We start from the raw sequence: 14,740 nt of genomic DNA, 5'->3' as shown, positions 1-14,740 counted from the left end.
ACTCATTTGTTAAAACAACCACTTGATTGTAGCCATAGTTGGTAGCATATCCAGAGGGAGCTGTGTGTGCACACAGATTTTTGAATATTTGAATTGTTTGTCCCCATTTGGGTAGTTTAAAAACATTCACCAGAAGTGGTTTCAGTTCTGTAAATGAAAAACAGTTCCTTCAAAGAAACATACCTTTTTCAGTGTTGCTTTCTTCTTCCCACAGTCTTGAAGCCAGTAGTGGAGTTACTTAGTAATCCAGATTACATTAACCAGATGCTACTTGCCCAGCTGGAACGCAGAGAACAGATGAATGAACATCACAAGAGAGCCTACACCTATGCTCCATCTTATGAAGAGTTCATCAAGCTTATTAATAGCAACTCTGATGTTGAGTTCCTGAAGCAGCTAAGGTATTTGATCTTTAATTATAGCATGACAGTAGCTACTTATTATCATCCTCTGCCTAGTTAGGTACTAAAAAAATGTGGTTGTCAGGGAGGCAGAAATAAAGGAAGTCCATAAATCTTACTACTCAGTGACAACTAAATTTATCTAGCTTCTCCTTTAGCAGAGGAATTAGTTTTTTTTTTTCCCCAAGTATCCTGTTTTTCAGGTAATTAGGTTATAATAGATTGCAAGCTGTTTAGTTGTAAGAGTAACTACTTAGCTGCTCAGAAATTTACTTAGAAAAAATGGGAAGGAGATGATATGTTTTTAAAATTATATAATGGAATATTGCATTGATTTTAATTTTTCTTAGAAAATGCAGGCCCAGGTTTGGGAATCATGGGTTCTTGACTAAATATTTTGAGGAAACACATTTGAAATATACCTGGGAGTCTCTTTGATGGGGGCATTGAATCTTCCTTGTTGTACTTGAGATATCTTAGGGGTGAATGTGTCTGTTTTTGTATATTTATTTTTTATTGCCATAGTATATGCATAAACAGTATGATTATATAGCAATATATAATTTTTAGCTTTTCTAGGCTTCTGTTTCTGTAGTTCTTCTGTTTTAGTGTCCCCAAACAATAATACATGGGGAAGAAAGGCAACTCCAGTATGTCCGTTTTGTCTCTGATAAGTAATTTTGATGAATCATAGATGGAAAATAAAATATTAGCTAAAACAATCTTTGAACTCTTCAAGGATTTTAGATTTGGGTCACCATTAAGGTGAGTTGTGCTGCTTAGTCTTCTAATCTGAATAATACACTCTTATAAGAGGTGTACATTTATAGAGGGTACCATGTTCTTGTAAACTGTGTCCTGTATTAATTTAGGTCCTGCAGATGTATAATGATGGCTTCAGTTGTATGATTGTGTATACAGATCATTTAATTCTTAAAGGATGTAATCTCTGGAGATTTGTTTATGCTTCTCTTTCCATGCATAGTCTTGAAAAGCTATGTGGTACTCATTTATTAGAGATTTATAATCATTTGTGTCTGAAACTAGAAATTCATTTTTGATTATTGTGACCCTTGAGCTAATAAAGAAGGCAAGGGTCAATATCCCAGATTTGTTATCTGGAGTATACAGGTTATACACACTCAAAGGTCATTTCTTATCATGACTTTCTTTGAAATTTAAAAGGAGTTTAAAGTGTCATTCTATGGAAAGTGAAAGAGCTCACAAGGACAGTACACCCTTGTTGCCTCCTCTTTGCCTTAAACTGCCAACACACACACACACACACACACACACACACAAAGTGCTGGTTCTAGAGATGCTGTACAAGCTGATACTCCAGTTTTGCTCTACCTGGGTGCTGTTTTACCCTTTGTTCCCGAATACACTGCCTGTGGTATGACCAAGGTCACCCTCTGTGAAATTATAGTTTTCTCTTAATGCATTGTTTGTGAACAGATACTGTTCACGACAGTAGTATCTGTTATAGACAGTATAACTGTATAACTGTATAATAGTATATAACTGTATAACAGCAGGATAACTGTTGTCAACATACTGTGGATAGATTGCCGAGGCCTTGCCTTCCTAAGGACTTTTCCCTGTTAAGCAGTCTTTCAGAATATAGTTAGAAGTGGATCATTGGGTAACTTCAAGGAAGTTTAAGATAACAATCTAGGATCAATAGTGGCAGATAGTTAACTGAATCAGTGTTCATTCTACTTCCAGACTTATGAATGTTCTGTTTTGTGTATCCACAAAAGATCCCAGCACTGCACATATGTTGACACAGACAGTGGTATAATAAAAAGGTACCAAAAGACTATTTTGTGATTAGAGGGCATTATTTTGAGGCATACTACAGTTCTGTAGTATGAGATGAATGAATCTTGATTAGAATGAATGGTTTATCTTTTTCAAAATGCACTAGTCAGAGGCTCGGGACTATTCAAAATGCTGTAGATATTTTAATTTTGGCAGTTGGTCCTATAGTAGGTAAAGAAGAAACTCAGTAAGAATTGACCTTTAGAAACAAAAGCCCTAGGATGACTGGACAACCTGCTTTTGTCACAGTAGGGGCATTTTGGATTGCCTTCACCTGAGTGGCCAAAGATGAACACTAGGGGTCCTGACATGACATTTTCCCCTTTAAAACATGGTGAAAATAAAAATGGTATGAGCCCTTAAGTCTTTCTGTAAGATCACTTCCTCTTGTTGTCATAAATAGGGCAACACTGAAGTCTAACACGTTGGGTATCCTGAGAAGCAGGCGCTCTGTTGAGCATGGAGAGGCTAAGGGGCAGTAGAAATGCTGAGCTAAAGAGTGGCTTATTCTTTAGACACTGAGATATGGTTTATACCCTGTTGAACTCAGCATTTTAAAATACATGTTCCAGTGGTTTTTAGTATCATGTTCCAGTGGTTTTTAGTATCTTCAGACTGTGCAACCATTACCTCTAATTCCAGATTATTTTTGTCATTTTAAGAAGAAATCCTGTACCCATTAGCAGTCACTCCCCATTCTTTCTCTACCCAGCCCTTGGCAACCATTAATCTACTTTCTTTTCTCTGTGGATTTGCCCATTATGGACATTTCATATACATGGAATCATGTAACATGTGGCCTTTTGTGTCTGGCTTATATTCAGCATAATATTTTCAAGGGTCATCCATGTTGTAGTATGTCGCAATATTTCATTTCTTTTTTTGGCTGAATAACATTCCATTGTATGAATATACCATATTTTGTTTATTCTTTTGTCAGCCAATGGATAATTGGGTTGTTTGCATTTTAAAGAATGCCTTTTGAGTTTTCTTTCTTTTTTTTTTTTTTTTAATTTTCTTTAAGGCAGAGAGAGAGCATGAGTGGGGAAGAGGAGCAGAGGGAGAGGAAGAGTAAGAAGCAGACTCCCCACTGAGCAGGGAGCCTGACATGGGGCTCGGTCCCAGGACCCCGAGATCCTGACCTGGCTGAAGGCAGGCGCTAAGCCAACTGAGCCACCCAGGCACCCCCATTTTTACTTTCAAGATACTGAAGCATCTTCAGTAGTATTATCAGAATTTTCCTAATCTCTTCCTATCACCCATCCCATGTATATTCCTGTTGCATATGTTCCTGTTCTCTTTCCTGTCTTCTACTTTACTTCTGGCTTTTGTTTCCAGCAGAGTTCATAGAACCTATGGGGAGGACACTCAGGAGGTACTTTGAGGATTAGATTATCAAACTCTTAAAGTGCCCACTCTGTTAGAAAACAGAATACATTTTCAGATTTAATTAAGTTGCTATAATGACTGAGTGCAACTGCAATGACCTATTTTTCTGACCTCTGTCCCTCTGTAGACCTTCAGTTTCTCATTTACATTTTGGGAGATCTGTTGATGACTTCCTTTGAAGGGCTGCAAATTTCTCTTAGAACAAGGAGTCGTATATGTTAGTCAGCATCTACTATGGAAGCATGGTAATCCTGAAGAGCACACAGTCCCCTCAACAGCTTGGCAAAGAACCTTGGGCGAGAATACTGTGAAGGCCATTTTTCTCAGTGGAAGCTGTACACATCCAGAGTTACTTTCTTTCTTTCTTTTTTTTTTTTTTTAAAGATTTATTTATTTATTTGATAGAGAGAGATCACAAGTAGGCAGAGAGGCAGGCAGAGAGAGAGAGAGGGAAGCAGGCTCCCTGCTGAGCAGAGAGCCCGATGCGGGACTCGATCCCAGGACCCTGAGATCATGACCTGAGCCGAAGGCAGCAGCTCAACCCACTGAGCCACCCAGGCGCGCCCAGTTACTTTCTGAATACTCTTGTAAATACTGCATTACCTCCCCCCAACCTGTGACTATGAGACAGTTACTTGGCCTTTGCTGTAGATAAAATTCCAGGCAATTCTGTTTGCTATAGTACTGGTATATCTTTTATCCAGGGGACAGTGTCTTTACTCATTGTATCTTAGGGTAATCTGAGGGCTAACCTTTCTTCTCTGCTTCTTGCCCAGATTGAACTAGAAAGAGTACCAGGAACAACTCTGCCATGGTAGAGGTTGATCGTTTTGGTCAAAAAAGGTGATGCTGCATAAGTTATCTGGTTACTGGTTATTGTTTATCTGATAGAAAAATTGCTCTTTACATAAGGAATAACATGGAAGACATTAGGAGAAGGAAAGGAAAAGTGAATTGGGTAGATTGGAGGGGGAGACAAACCATGAGAGACTGTGGACTCTGAGAAACGGACTGAGGGTTTTGGAAGGGTGAGGGTTGGGGGGATGGGTGAGCCTGATTGTAGGTATTAAGGAGGACACGAATTGCAGGGAGCACTGGATGTGGTGCATAAACAATGAATCTTGGAACACTGAAAAAATAAAATAAAATAAAGAAAAATTGCTCTCTCTTCAATGGTCAGTTTGCTTAGAGGCAAAATTGCTTTTTATCAGACTTCTTTCTAAGACATCGATGAAGCTTATCAGCTGCCTCGCACTAATGGAGCAGTTTCTTCCATCATAGTCTGAACTATTTTGTCTTTCTTGTACAATTAGAGCACTCTGCTGTCTGACTTTATTAGCATTTTAGGTCGCTATCTTCATGTTGTTCTCAGTAAGATTTTAAGATAGGCCGCCTAGGGCAGGGAATGTGTATTATTTAGACTAAGCAGTAGATGAAACCATCCACTTTTATTTCATACATATTTGGAAGATAGGTGCATATTTTCTGAAGGAAATAAAGTCATTAAACTCCGCTGGGTTGGAATGCATTAAAAACAAACAACCAAACCAAAGAAATCTTGAAGGTCATATTTGTAGTTCTGTGATAGTCTGGTTTTTTCTGAGTCAGCATAAGGTGCTTTGGCAATACGATTCTGGAGCTAGAAATGCTCCCTCCGAGTACACTAAACCAGTGGTTTTCGACCTTGACTATATATTAGAATCACCCAGGCTTTTAAAAAAATTATGGCTGGATATCTCACTGTCCTTTGTAGCTACTTCCTTTTTCTTCTTTTCTGGCATCCAAGGTGTCGAAGTGAGGGTGCGGTGGCGGGACTGGTACAACATTTTTAATTTTCCAGAGTCTTCTCGTGGAAGTCATCCACTCTGCTAATGAGACAGGAGCCAGAAATCTAAATGTCCTGTTCATGCAAGATACTAAAGGACAACTGAACAGAGTTCCACCACCTATGTGGGTGGTGGGGTGATGACCACCCTCAAGGAAGGCAAACCAGAGGTCAGAGCAAAGGGGCATCCGTTAGTGAGACCCGACAATTACAGCCACACTGGAGAAAGCGCTGTGTTCCTTTATTTTGAAGAGAAAGAGGGTGTGGGAATAAACATTAAAGCGGAAATGAAAGGTTCTGCCCTTACAGAATCTCCTAGAGGGAGCAGGCAGATCATGGCCCAGGAATACCCCCTGTTGCCTACGTTGTGTAATTCCTGTGTGTTTGCACAAAGTGCTTTATGAAAGCGATTTTGCTCCTCCTTGAGAAATATACTTGCCTTCACTTCACACCCAGGGATTTTTACAGGTAGAACCTGGGCATCAGTGGTTTTTAAACGCCCCCCAGGTACAACTAGAATTGAGAATATCTTTTTTTTTTTTTTTTTTTTTTTTTTTTTTTTTTTTTAAAGATTTTATTTATTTATTTGACAGAGAGAAATTACAAGTACACTGAGAGGCAGGCAGAGAGAGAGAGAGAAGGAAGCAGGCTCCCTGCCGAGCAGAGAGCCCGATGCGGGACTCGATCCCAGGACCCTGAGATCATGACCTGAGCCGAAGGCAGCGGCTTAACCCACTGAGCCACCCAGGCGCCCGAGAATATCTTTTGAATGGGATATTCTTTCACTTGCTATCAATCTCAAGTCTCGGCTAGGTATCCTATAATTGTTGTATTCTAAGTCTTTGAAAACTGTTTATCACTGTTTGCGAGGATGGTTACTATTGAGAAGAATATTGATTAGGGGTGCCTGGGTGGCTCAGTGGGTTGAGCCACTGCCTTCGGCTCAGGTCATGATCTCAGGCTCCTGGGATTGAGCCCCACATCGGGCTCTCTGCTCAGCGGGGAGCCTGCTTCTCCCTCTCTCTCTGTCTGCCTCTCTGCCTGCTTGTGATCTCTCTGTCAAATAAATAAAATCTTTAAAAAAAAAAAAGAATATTGATTAATCTAGACACCTCATTCTTCTACCCTGTTTAACGTAATGAATAAAGGGCATCTTATTACTGGTGATCCTGAGATACGTATTTAACCCCAGGTTTCTCAGCCTTGGCAAAAGTGCCATTTGGGCCCAGATAATTCTTTGTTGTGGGGGTGGTTCTATTTATTGTGGAATATTAACATCACTAGCCTCCCCACTGGATGCCAGTACCAACCCTGTCGTTGTGACAACCAGAAACGTCCCCCAGACATTGCCACATGTCCTCTGGAGGACAAAATTGCCCCTGATTAAAATCTATTGCGTGAGTCCCATGAAAAGATTGGAGATACTTACATTAGGATTAGATTTAGATGAGGAGGCTAGAAAACCCAAAGAATAATGATCACTTGCCAAAGTACAGAGGGGGCTTTTTCTTTCTTCTATAAAAGAAGTCTGGAACAGGCATTCGAAGACTGGTAGGAGACCTCTACCCTCCTGGGGGACCCAGGCTTCTTCCAGCTCACTGCTCTGCCATCCTAGGGATATTCCAGAGTCCTCAGAGTTCGGGGTGTAGTCTAGAATGCCATTCATCATATCCTAATTCCAGGAAGCACAAATGAAGAGAAGAAAAGAAGGTGGCAAAGGTCATGCATTGGCTGTCTTTTAAAGAACTTCCTGGAAGCTACTACATGACATTTCTGCTTATATTTTTTATGTCAGATAAAATTTTTCTGGGAAGCCTTAGGTTCAGCTAAAAATGAGAGTTCTGTTACTAAGGAAAAAAGAAACATAGACACAGAATGGGCACATAGTCGTTTTTGCTCTGGTGCTACCTTTTGTATAGTTCTAGCAAGGCAGGATAGCGCTACTTCCCGCACAGACATTGGACAAATACTACTTTCCTGGACTGGACACTTGCCAAAGTTAAAGAGATGCCAAGCAAATGCCCAAGAAGAGGAAACTTCTTTGTTTTCAAGCTACCATATGTTGAATATCTAATATGCATTAAGTAAAGTTCTTACCGTGTGATTGTTGTAACAACTATGTGAATTAAGTATTACTATTCTCATTATGTAGTCGAGAAAGGTAAAGTGACTTGCCCTGGATCGTTTAGCTAATAAGGAACAGCTGGGATTTGAACTCAGCTCTGTCTGACTTGAAATCCCACATGAGAAGGTGGGTAACCAGTTAGCCAGGTGGGGAGAAAAGAGGATCCACACACGGCCCCAACCTTGTGGAATTTCCTGCAAGTGTGGTGACCAGTCTGTACTGTCTAGGAGACTTTGCAGGCACTAATTCTTGCATGGAGAAGAATACTGCCAGAAGCTCCATCATTTGTTAGTGAAACAGGCATAGGCTGCCAGAGAAACAAGTCATAATAAAGAAAATTGGGGCAGCCTGTCAGTGCTATAATTTCATCTGCTGCCAGTCCAGTCTTTATTAGATTTTTTCAGTTCTGGATTTGTTTATTTCTGACCCCTTACTTAAAGAGTGACATGGAGAATCTAAAAATAGTAGAGAAGAAATTCTAATAATGAATAAAAGGTTTAAAATTAAAAAGACTTAGTATTATTTCTCTTGGAGAAATGAAGGAAATTTTTTTTATTGAGTGTCTACTGAGATCAATGTGTTTTCTGTTTTACTGGGATAAAGCAAGAGGGAATGGCCATAATGAATAGGTTAATTTAAGAGGTCATAGTGAACAGTGGAATGGGTTACTGAGGAAGTTTGCTAAGTAGTTTTTCTTTAGATATTAAGGGGATGGATTTCATCCCTGAACTTCAGAGATGCGTTTCAGAGGTACATTTGCACATGAAGATTAAAACTCTAAAATTATTAAAATTCCCAAAATTGCTTGCTTCTGTGTAGGTGAATTTAAATTATTTGAATGTTTGGTGCTTCGACCAGTGATTCTGAAGCTATATTGTGAATCATGAGCACTAAAGTTGAATTACATTATAGAGGAACATGGAAAAAGAAATCGAGCATACCCTTCAGACAAACTGCTACACCATGTCAGAAATCAGTAAGCATGTATAAACTGAGGGAAAGGTTAACGTGGGTGGGCAAGGAGATGAGAAATGATGAAGTGCAAAACAAAGAGATGCCTGGCAAATTTTTATGAAAAGAATAAATGAATATAAATTTAGTTTTAAAAAAAAACACATTAAAATGCAAGGCTGCTTATTGAAAACATTCAAAAACATCTTTCAGTTTTATAAAAAGTCAAAGTACATTGACTTCAGAATTTAATTCCTTCTGTTGATGTCTGAGAAATAGCAGAGGGCACAGAGGTGGGAGTTAAACATATGGGAGAAAACAAGATATCTTCATTTAGGAGGAAAGATAAGTATTGACAGCATGGAAATTTTGATCTAAAAAGAGGAAATTTGGGGATAAAGAAGCTTATGATCTCTCTGAAATTAAAGAATTCATGATGAGCTTATAATTAGAAAACACAGGCACTGTGAGTAAGGTGTATCTATCTTATGAATCACCGAATTACCATGAGGACTATGAGTCCATTTACATAAATCACTCAGCCCAGGATCTGCATATTCCAAATTGTTAGCTACCACTATTGTCGTTGTTACAATCTCAGGCCCAGGATTGCAAGTAGATTTAATTTCATCGTGAGCACTGATCAATTACTTGTGGCCCACTAGAGTGCAGCATTTTATTTGGGGGTTTGAGGAGGCCCGATAAATAACAATGCTCCTCTCTCCAGCCTGAGACTGAACCATGTTAGGGCTAAGGAATAAGCCAAATGAAGGCCCAAAACTTTGCTCTTATTACTGATAGATGATGGAGAATGTAGTTTATATGTGCCAACAGTGACTCTCTAAAACTGAGTCTCAGAATATGAGACATTCTTTCCCACCTGGCTTGGTCCCTGATTCTCCCTCCCTCCCCATCTTTCTGACAGGTGCAGAGTCCACATGCTCGCTGTCCTTGGAGGCAGAGAACACATGCTCTGAAGAGGAGGAGAACAGAAGGGCTGTGCTTCACATGCCCGGTTCCTCCTCCTCTGTGGTCAGATGAAAGACCTCTTCCTTCTCTAGGGCTTAGAGGAGAGGATGAGAGAGAGCTGGAGAGAGGCCAGGGATGGAGCCCCTGACACTTAGAACAAAACATCAAAAGGAGGAGGTGGGATGGATGGGTAGTGCTCTTTTCTTTAAAACAAAACAAAAGTGCTGGTGCTGGCTCTCTCCTTTGTAGAGAATTTTATGATTCACTAGGTTCTCGGAAGGAATGGCAGTGAAGAGTATAAGAGGGGGTGCTGGTAATTTTTAAAAATTGGCTTTTAAGGGAAGGGATCAGAAACCCTGACTTGTAGCATTTGCTGGTTTCTGTGGTGTTAATACTAAGCAGCCAGGATGACCTCATTGAGTAGGAAGTTGGAAAGAGACTGGCTGCAGCACACCGTCTCATATGTCGTGTCTCCACTGTGCCGATACAGTAGACGTGAATAGCCGGGAACATAGATAATAGCAAAACATAATTATTAGGAAATGATTAAAGTATTTTCACCTTTTAAGAAGTACAGTTTAATCGCAAATTTGTTTCACTTTAATAGTGGTAGGTTTTAATTCCTGAGATGTTAACAGGCAGCTCACACAAGTCAACACAGGCCTTGTGAGATGGCTCCGGCACGTTGCTGAGTAGTGGCCATGCACGCTCTGTATTTTGATGACCCTGCACTGGACAGAAATGCAGTTCTTCTTGAGGTAGGTGAGGGTTAATAACACAAAAATCACCTTACACCAACCAGTCCAGATCTAACATAGACTCTACCCACAGGCATGGGCTCGAGTCAGATAGCCCAAATTTTTGCAGACCTGGCTTGTGCTTGGCTTCCTTTCTTATAGGCAGTGTGGCCTTGGCAAGTCATGTATACTCTGAGCCTCAGTTTTAACTGTGAAATGGAGAAAGGAGTTTCTATTTCATGAGACTGTTGTGATAATTAAATGAGATTAATGCATCAGCACAGTTCTGAGGACAGACCTGCTAGGCTCCCAATAAAGAGCTAAAAATATAACTGTGAGCAGGAGAAGGCAACAGAATTCTCAGATCCTAACTTGAATAGGCTTAATGGAGGAGATGAGGCAATACAATCTCTCATGTCAGAAAAACTTCAAAGTGTAGAAGAAAGTCATTAGGACATTTTCAGTACAGAACATAAAACTAGGCAACTAAAGATGATATTCAGTAAGCATTCTGAATGAAAATGCTTCAGGCAAGAATTGAGAATGGAATATAACAGCAGTGGTGCCATACATTGGTCTATAAATAAACAGTTTATGGTAATATTAATAGCTGATATAAAAAATATGAGAAGCACTAGTCGAAAAGAGGTACAGATAGCAGAGAGAAAAATTTTGGCCTTTTTGAGGTTAACTGAAGGACACCAGCTAGTTGCTTTTGTAACATGTAATTTCCATAGACTTCTGGGAACTAGAAAATGAATATACGGTAACATGTTATTTTAGGAAATTTAAAAATACAAACCAGATGAAGAAAAATAAGCCACATTGCAAACACATGACAATACTTGATATTTTCCAGGTTATTTTCCATATATATATATATAACATGAATTGTGTACTCGTGTTTACGTAAATTCTGGATACGTCAGGCTGCTCTGGTCCAGAACTTTCTAACTGATGTGACTCAAATATAGTGTATTGGTGTATGGAGATAAAGGTTTCCTCAGCCCTCCAGGTTGTTGGGTAGGGCCTGGGATGGCTGATGACCTTGGCGTTCTGTTCAAATACTATCATTTGCTATGTGTGCCACAAATGGAAAAAGCTTAGGAAGCATTCCTAGTCTTTCTGTTGGAATCAGTTGCCTTCTACACATTAGAAAAATGGGAAACCAGTTTAAAAGTGCCTTTAGAGGCAAGAGCCTCTGACTGCTCTGAGTCCTGACTCATACTTCCCCAGTTTGTCCTACAGCTCCCTGGCACTTCCTGCTTAATACCATTAAACATACCCCATGAGAAGAAAGCTCTGAACCTTGTTGTTCTTTTCAGACATAAAAACTAAAATGAGAGACTTACTTGGTTCATGATACTGGTGAAGATTAAAAATTTGACACCCAGGGTTGGCAAGGCTGTAGGAAGACAGACGACCTCATGTCCTACTGGGAGGAGTATGAATTATTGCCTTTCTGCAGCACAGTTTTATAATGCAGAAAGCAGGTCACAAAATGTGCATTCTTTCTGATACAGTTATTATTCATAAGAACTTATTTTAAGGAAATAATCATGAATGTGTGATAAAGATTGTTCCAAGAAAGTTTCTTGCAGTTTTATGTAAAATAGAGAAAAGCTTGAAATAACGGAATGCCTAATAATTAGGGCTTAGGGAAAAAAAGTGTCGACACATCTGTACATTGGACTGCCACTTAACAATGGCGTTTCATCAGAGTATATAATAAAATTGGCAGATGGTATACATTGAAAAGGCTCTAGGGCTTTTTATAGCATAAATTCAGTCTTACAAAACAAAACAAAAGAAAACAAAAAATTGTTTGAAGTCTGTAAATACTTACCAGATGTTAATTGTGATTGACTCTGAATGTCATGCTTTGTATATTTTCCCATTTTCTTCAATGAATATATGTTATTTTAGAGAAAGTAAAAATGGGTTCAGCATGAGGAGGTAAAATCTGCCCAGCCATTTATCAGGTTGGAATAACAGATTCTAGCTACAAAGTTAACAGGAAACAGTATTTTTTTTTTCCAGGTATACATAACAGCTAGAAAGTGTTGTAATGATAACCTCCTTTGAATGGCTGCTGCTTTCTTATGCACTGAGAAACTTTGCTCTCTAAAATCTTAGATTTCGCCATTTAAAATTACTTTGGTAAGAGTGACACATCCTATTCTTGCCTGGAGGGTTTCGGCCACTTTGACACAGAGAAGCACCCTCATTTATAAATCGGGTATAGAGCTATAGTTAAAGGGTTTTCTGGGCTAACCATTCCATGTTTATTATAACTTTATTGTTTTCAGGAGAGTGAGACCCTGAATCTATGTGAAATGACGATTTACACAGCTCTGCTTTGAACCTGTCAACATGCTGCTTCATTTATAATTTCATCTACACTGCATACTTCCCCAGAATCCCATAGAAGCTATCTTTCCCTTGGTTTGAGGAGACACCCATGTTTCTTCATGCTTACTGCAATGAGTCAATAAACCTGATTGTGTTGGACTTCAGTGACCTTGGTGGCTTTAAATTGACTAGGCTGAGGTACTTTTATGATCAGAAAAAAGTAAGGCTACTTTAAAAATTCTTATATATATTTTACAAGCACGCACATACATCATCTCCTTAAATACTGCATATCTAAAGGGTCAACCAACAGTGGTGTTAAGGTACAAAAATAATAGTTAATATTTATTAAACTCTCACTGTGGCTTGGGCACTATTCCAAATATTTTAAAGGTGTTACCTCATTTAATCTTCATGGCAATCCTGTGAGGAAAAATACTGTTACTCTTCTTTTTACAAAAACAATACTACTCTTCTTTTCTCCTGAGTTTTGGAAAGCTTAAATAATTTTTTTAAGGTGACACAGTAAGTGTTGGAAGCAGGATTTGAACACAAGGCACCTGGTGTCAGAGCTAACATGCTTAACTACTCTGCTTTATTTACCTTGGAAACAGCTTTAGTGTAGCCCTCTGAAATCACCATGTCTTTATTTCTTTTCAAATGTTGTAACCAAAGTCCTTCTAAATGAAAATATTATCCCTAGGCTAGCACAAAGTAACCTGTAACAACCTTGAAAACATTATTTTTAAGTTTTAAATTTTTAAAAAACATGTTTATGTATATGGTATTCTAATTTATGTCATTGTGAATTTTATCTTATTGTGTGTGTGGTGGGGGAAGGGCAGAGGGAGAGAGAAAATCTTAAGCAGACTCTGCACTGAGCATAGACCCGGACATGGTGCTTGATCTTATGACCCTGAGATCATGGCCTGAGCCAAAATCAAGAGCTGGGACGTCTAACTGACTGAGCCCCCCAGGCACCCCTTTAATTGCTACATTTAGTATAAAACCTATTTTAAACCATCCACCATATGTAGACACCTGAGACTAGGATTTATTCAGCTTTTGACTCTCCTAAGACATTCCAGCATATGCACATCCAAGATAGGTCTAAAATAGTAATTTAAAAAAAAAATGTGCAAGGTGTGTGTAATGAAATGAGGAGACTAATATTTGCGTGTGTGTGTGTATAAATAACTTAGAAGTCAATTCTAGGGCGCCTGGGTGGCTCAGTGGGTTAAGCCGCTGCTTTCGGCTCAGGTCATGATCTCAGAGTCCTGGGATCGAGTCCCGCATCAGGCTCTCAGCAGGGAGCCTGCTTCCCTCTCTCTCTCTCTGCCTGCCTCTCTATCTACTTGTGATTTCTCTCTGTCAAATAAATAAATAAAATCTTTAAAAAAAAAAAAAAAAAAAGAAGAAGTCAATTCTAATAGAATTCCAAAGTTGTCCTGAACAATTAACAGTAAAAGGCAATAAATGTATGTATTTCTAAGGGGATTATTTTGAAGACCAATTTTGTAGCATTTCAGGTGAGTTTGAGATGGTGGGAAGACTTCAAAAATACAAACGTGCTCTGAGTCTTTATTAATGTAGCTGAGTGTTCAAAGCCAAAGAGAGGTGAGGTGGTAACTCAGGTAAGAGGTGGCTGGTCTTCATGTGACCTTTTTCTTTTCCCTGGGATAAGAGATACTGGGGGCGAGATCTCACCGTAACTGGAAAAGAGCCAAATTCTTGTTAATATTAGAGTTTACGTTGGAAAAACACATATTACACTTGTGCAGTTGTGATCAAGAGGATGTTCACAAATATCAGTCCTTCAGATTCTTGAACCAAACTCTGCACCAGGAAGGTCATGCACTCCTCTGGTGAAGAAAACTGAGTGAGTGCTGACTCTCCCCAGGGAGCTGGCTTCTGGAGGACTAGGAGGCCTGTGCCATCAAGGATAGCTGCCAGCATTTGGATGTACAGCTGACCACTGAAAAACATAGGGTTGGGATGTTAATCCCTCATGCAGTCAGAAGTCCACATAGAACTTAGAACTTCCCTAACACTCTACTACTAATAGCCTACTATTGACTGGCAGCCTTACCAATAGCATATACAGTCAATCAACACGTTTTATATGTGATATGTGTCATGTACTATATTCTCATAATTAGCTAAAGAA

The 14,740-nt window shown here is 39.3% G+C and overlaps 1 protein-coding gene across 2 annotated transcripts in view; it reads left to right on the top strand.

The window, feature by feature from the left end:
• SNX25 (sorting nexin 25) overlaps positions 1-14,740 on the top strand; it is a 128,542-nt gene that overhangs the window by 45,281 nt on the left and 68,521 nt on the right. For both annotated transcript variants that reach the window (XM_059155829.1, XM_059155830.1), the window contains exon 5: positions 215-401. In XM_059155829.1, the coding sequence (XP_059011812.1) occupies positions 215-401 (187 nt within the window). The remainder of the gene's footprint in view (positions 1-214; positions 402-14,740) is intronic.

Source organism: Mustela lutreola, chromosome 18 (assembly GCF_030435805.1).
Source record: "Mustela lutreola isolate mMusLut2 chromosome 18, mMusLut2.pri, whole genome shotgun sequence".
Lineage (NCBI taxonomy): Eukaryota > Metazoa > Chordata > Mammalia > Carnivora > Mustelidae > Mustela > Mustela lutreola.
Note: the sequence above shows the minus strand (reverse complement) of the source record. Positions and strands in the feature narration are given on the sequence as shown.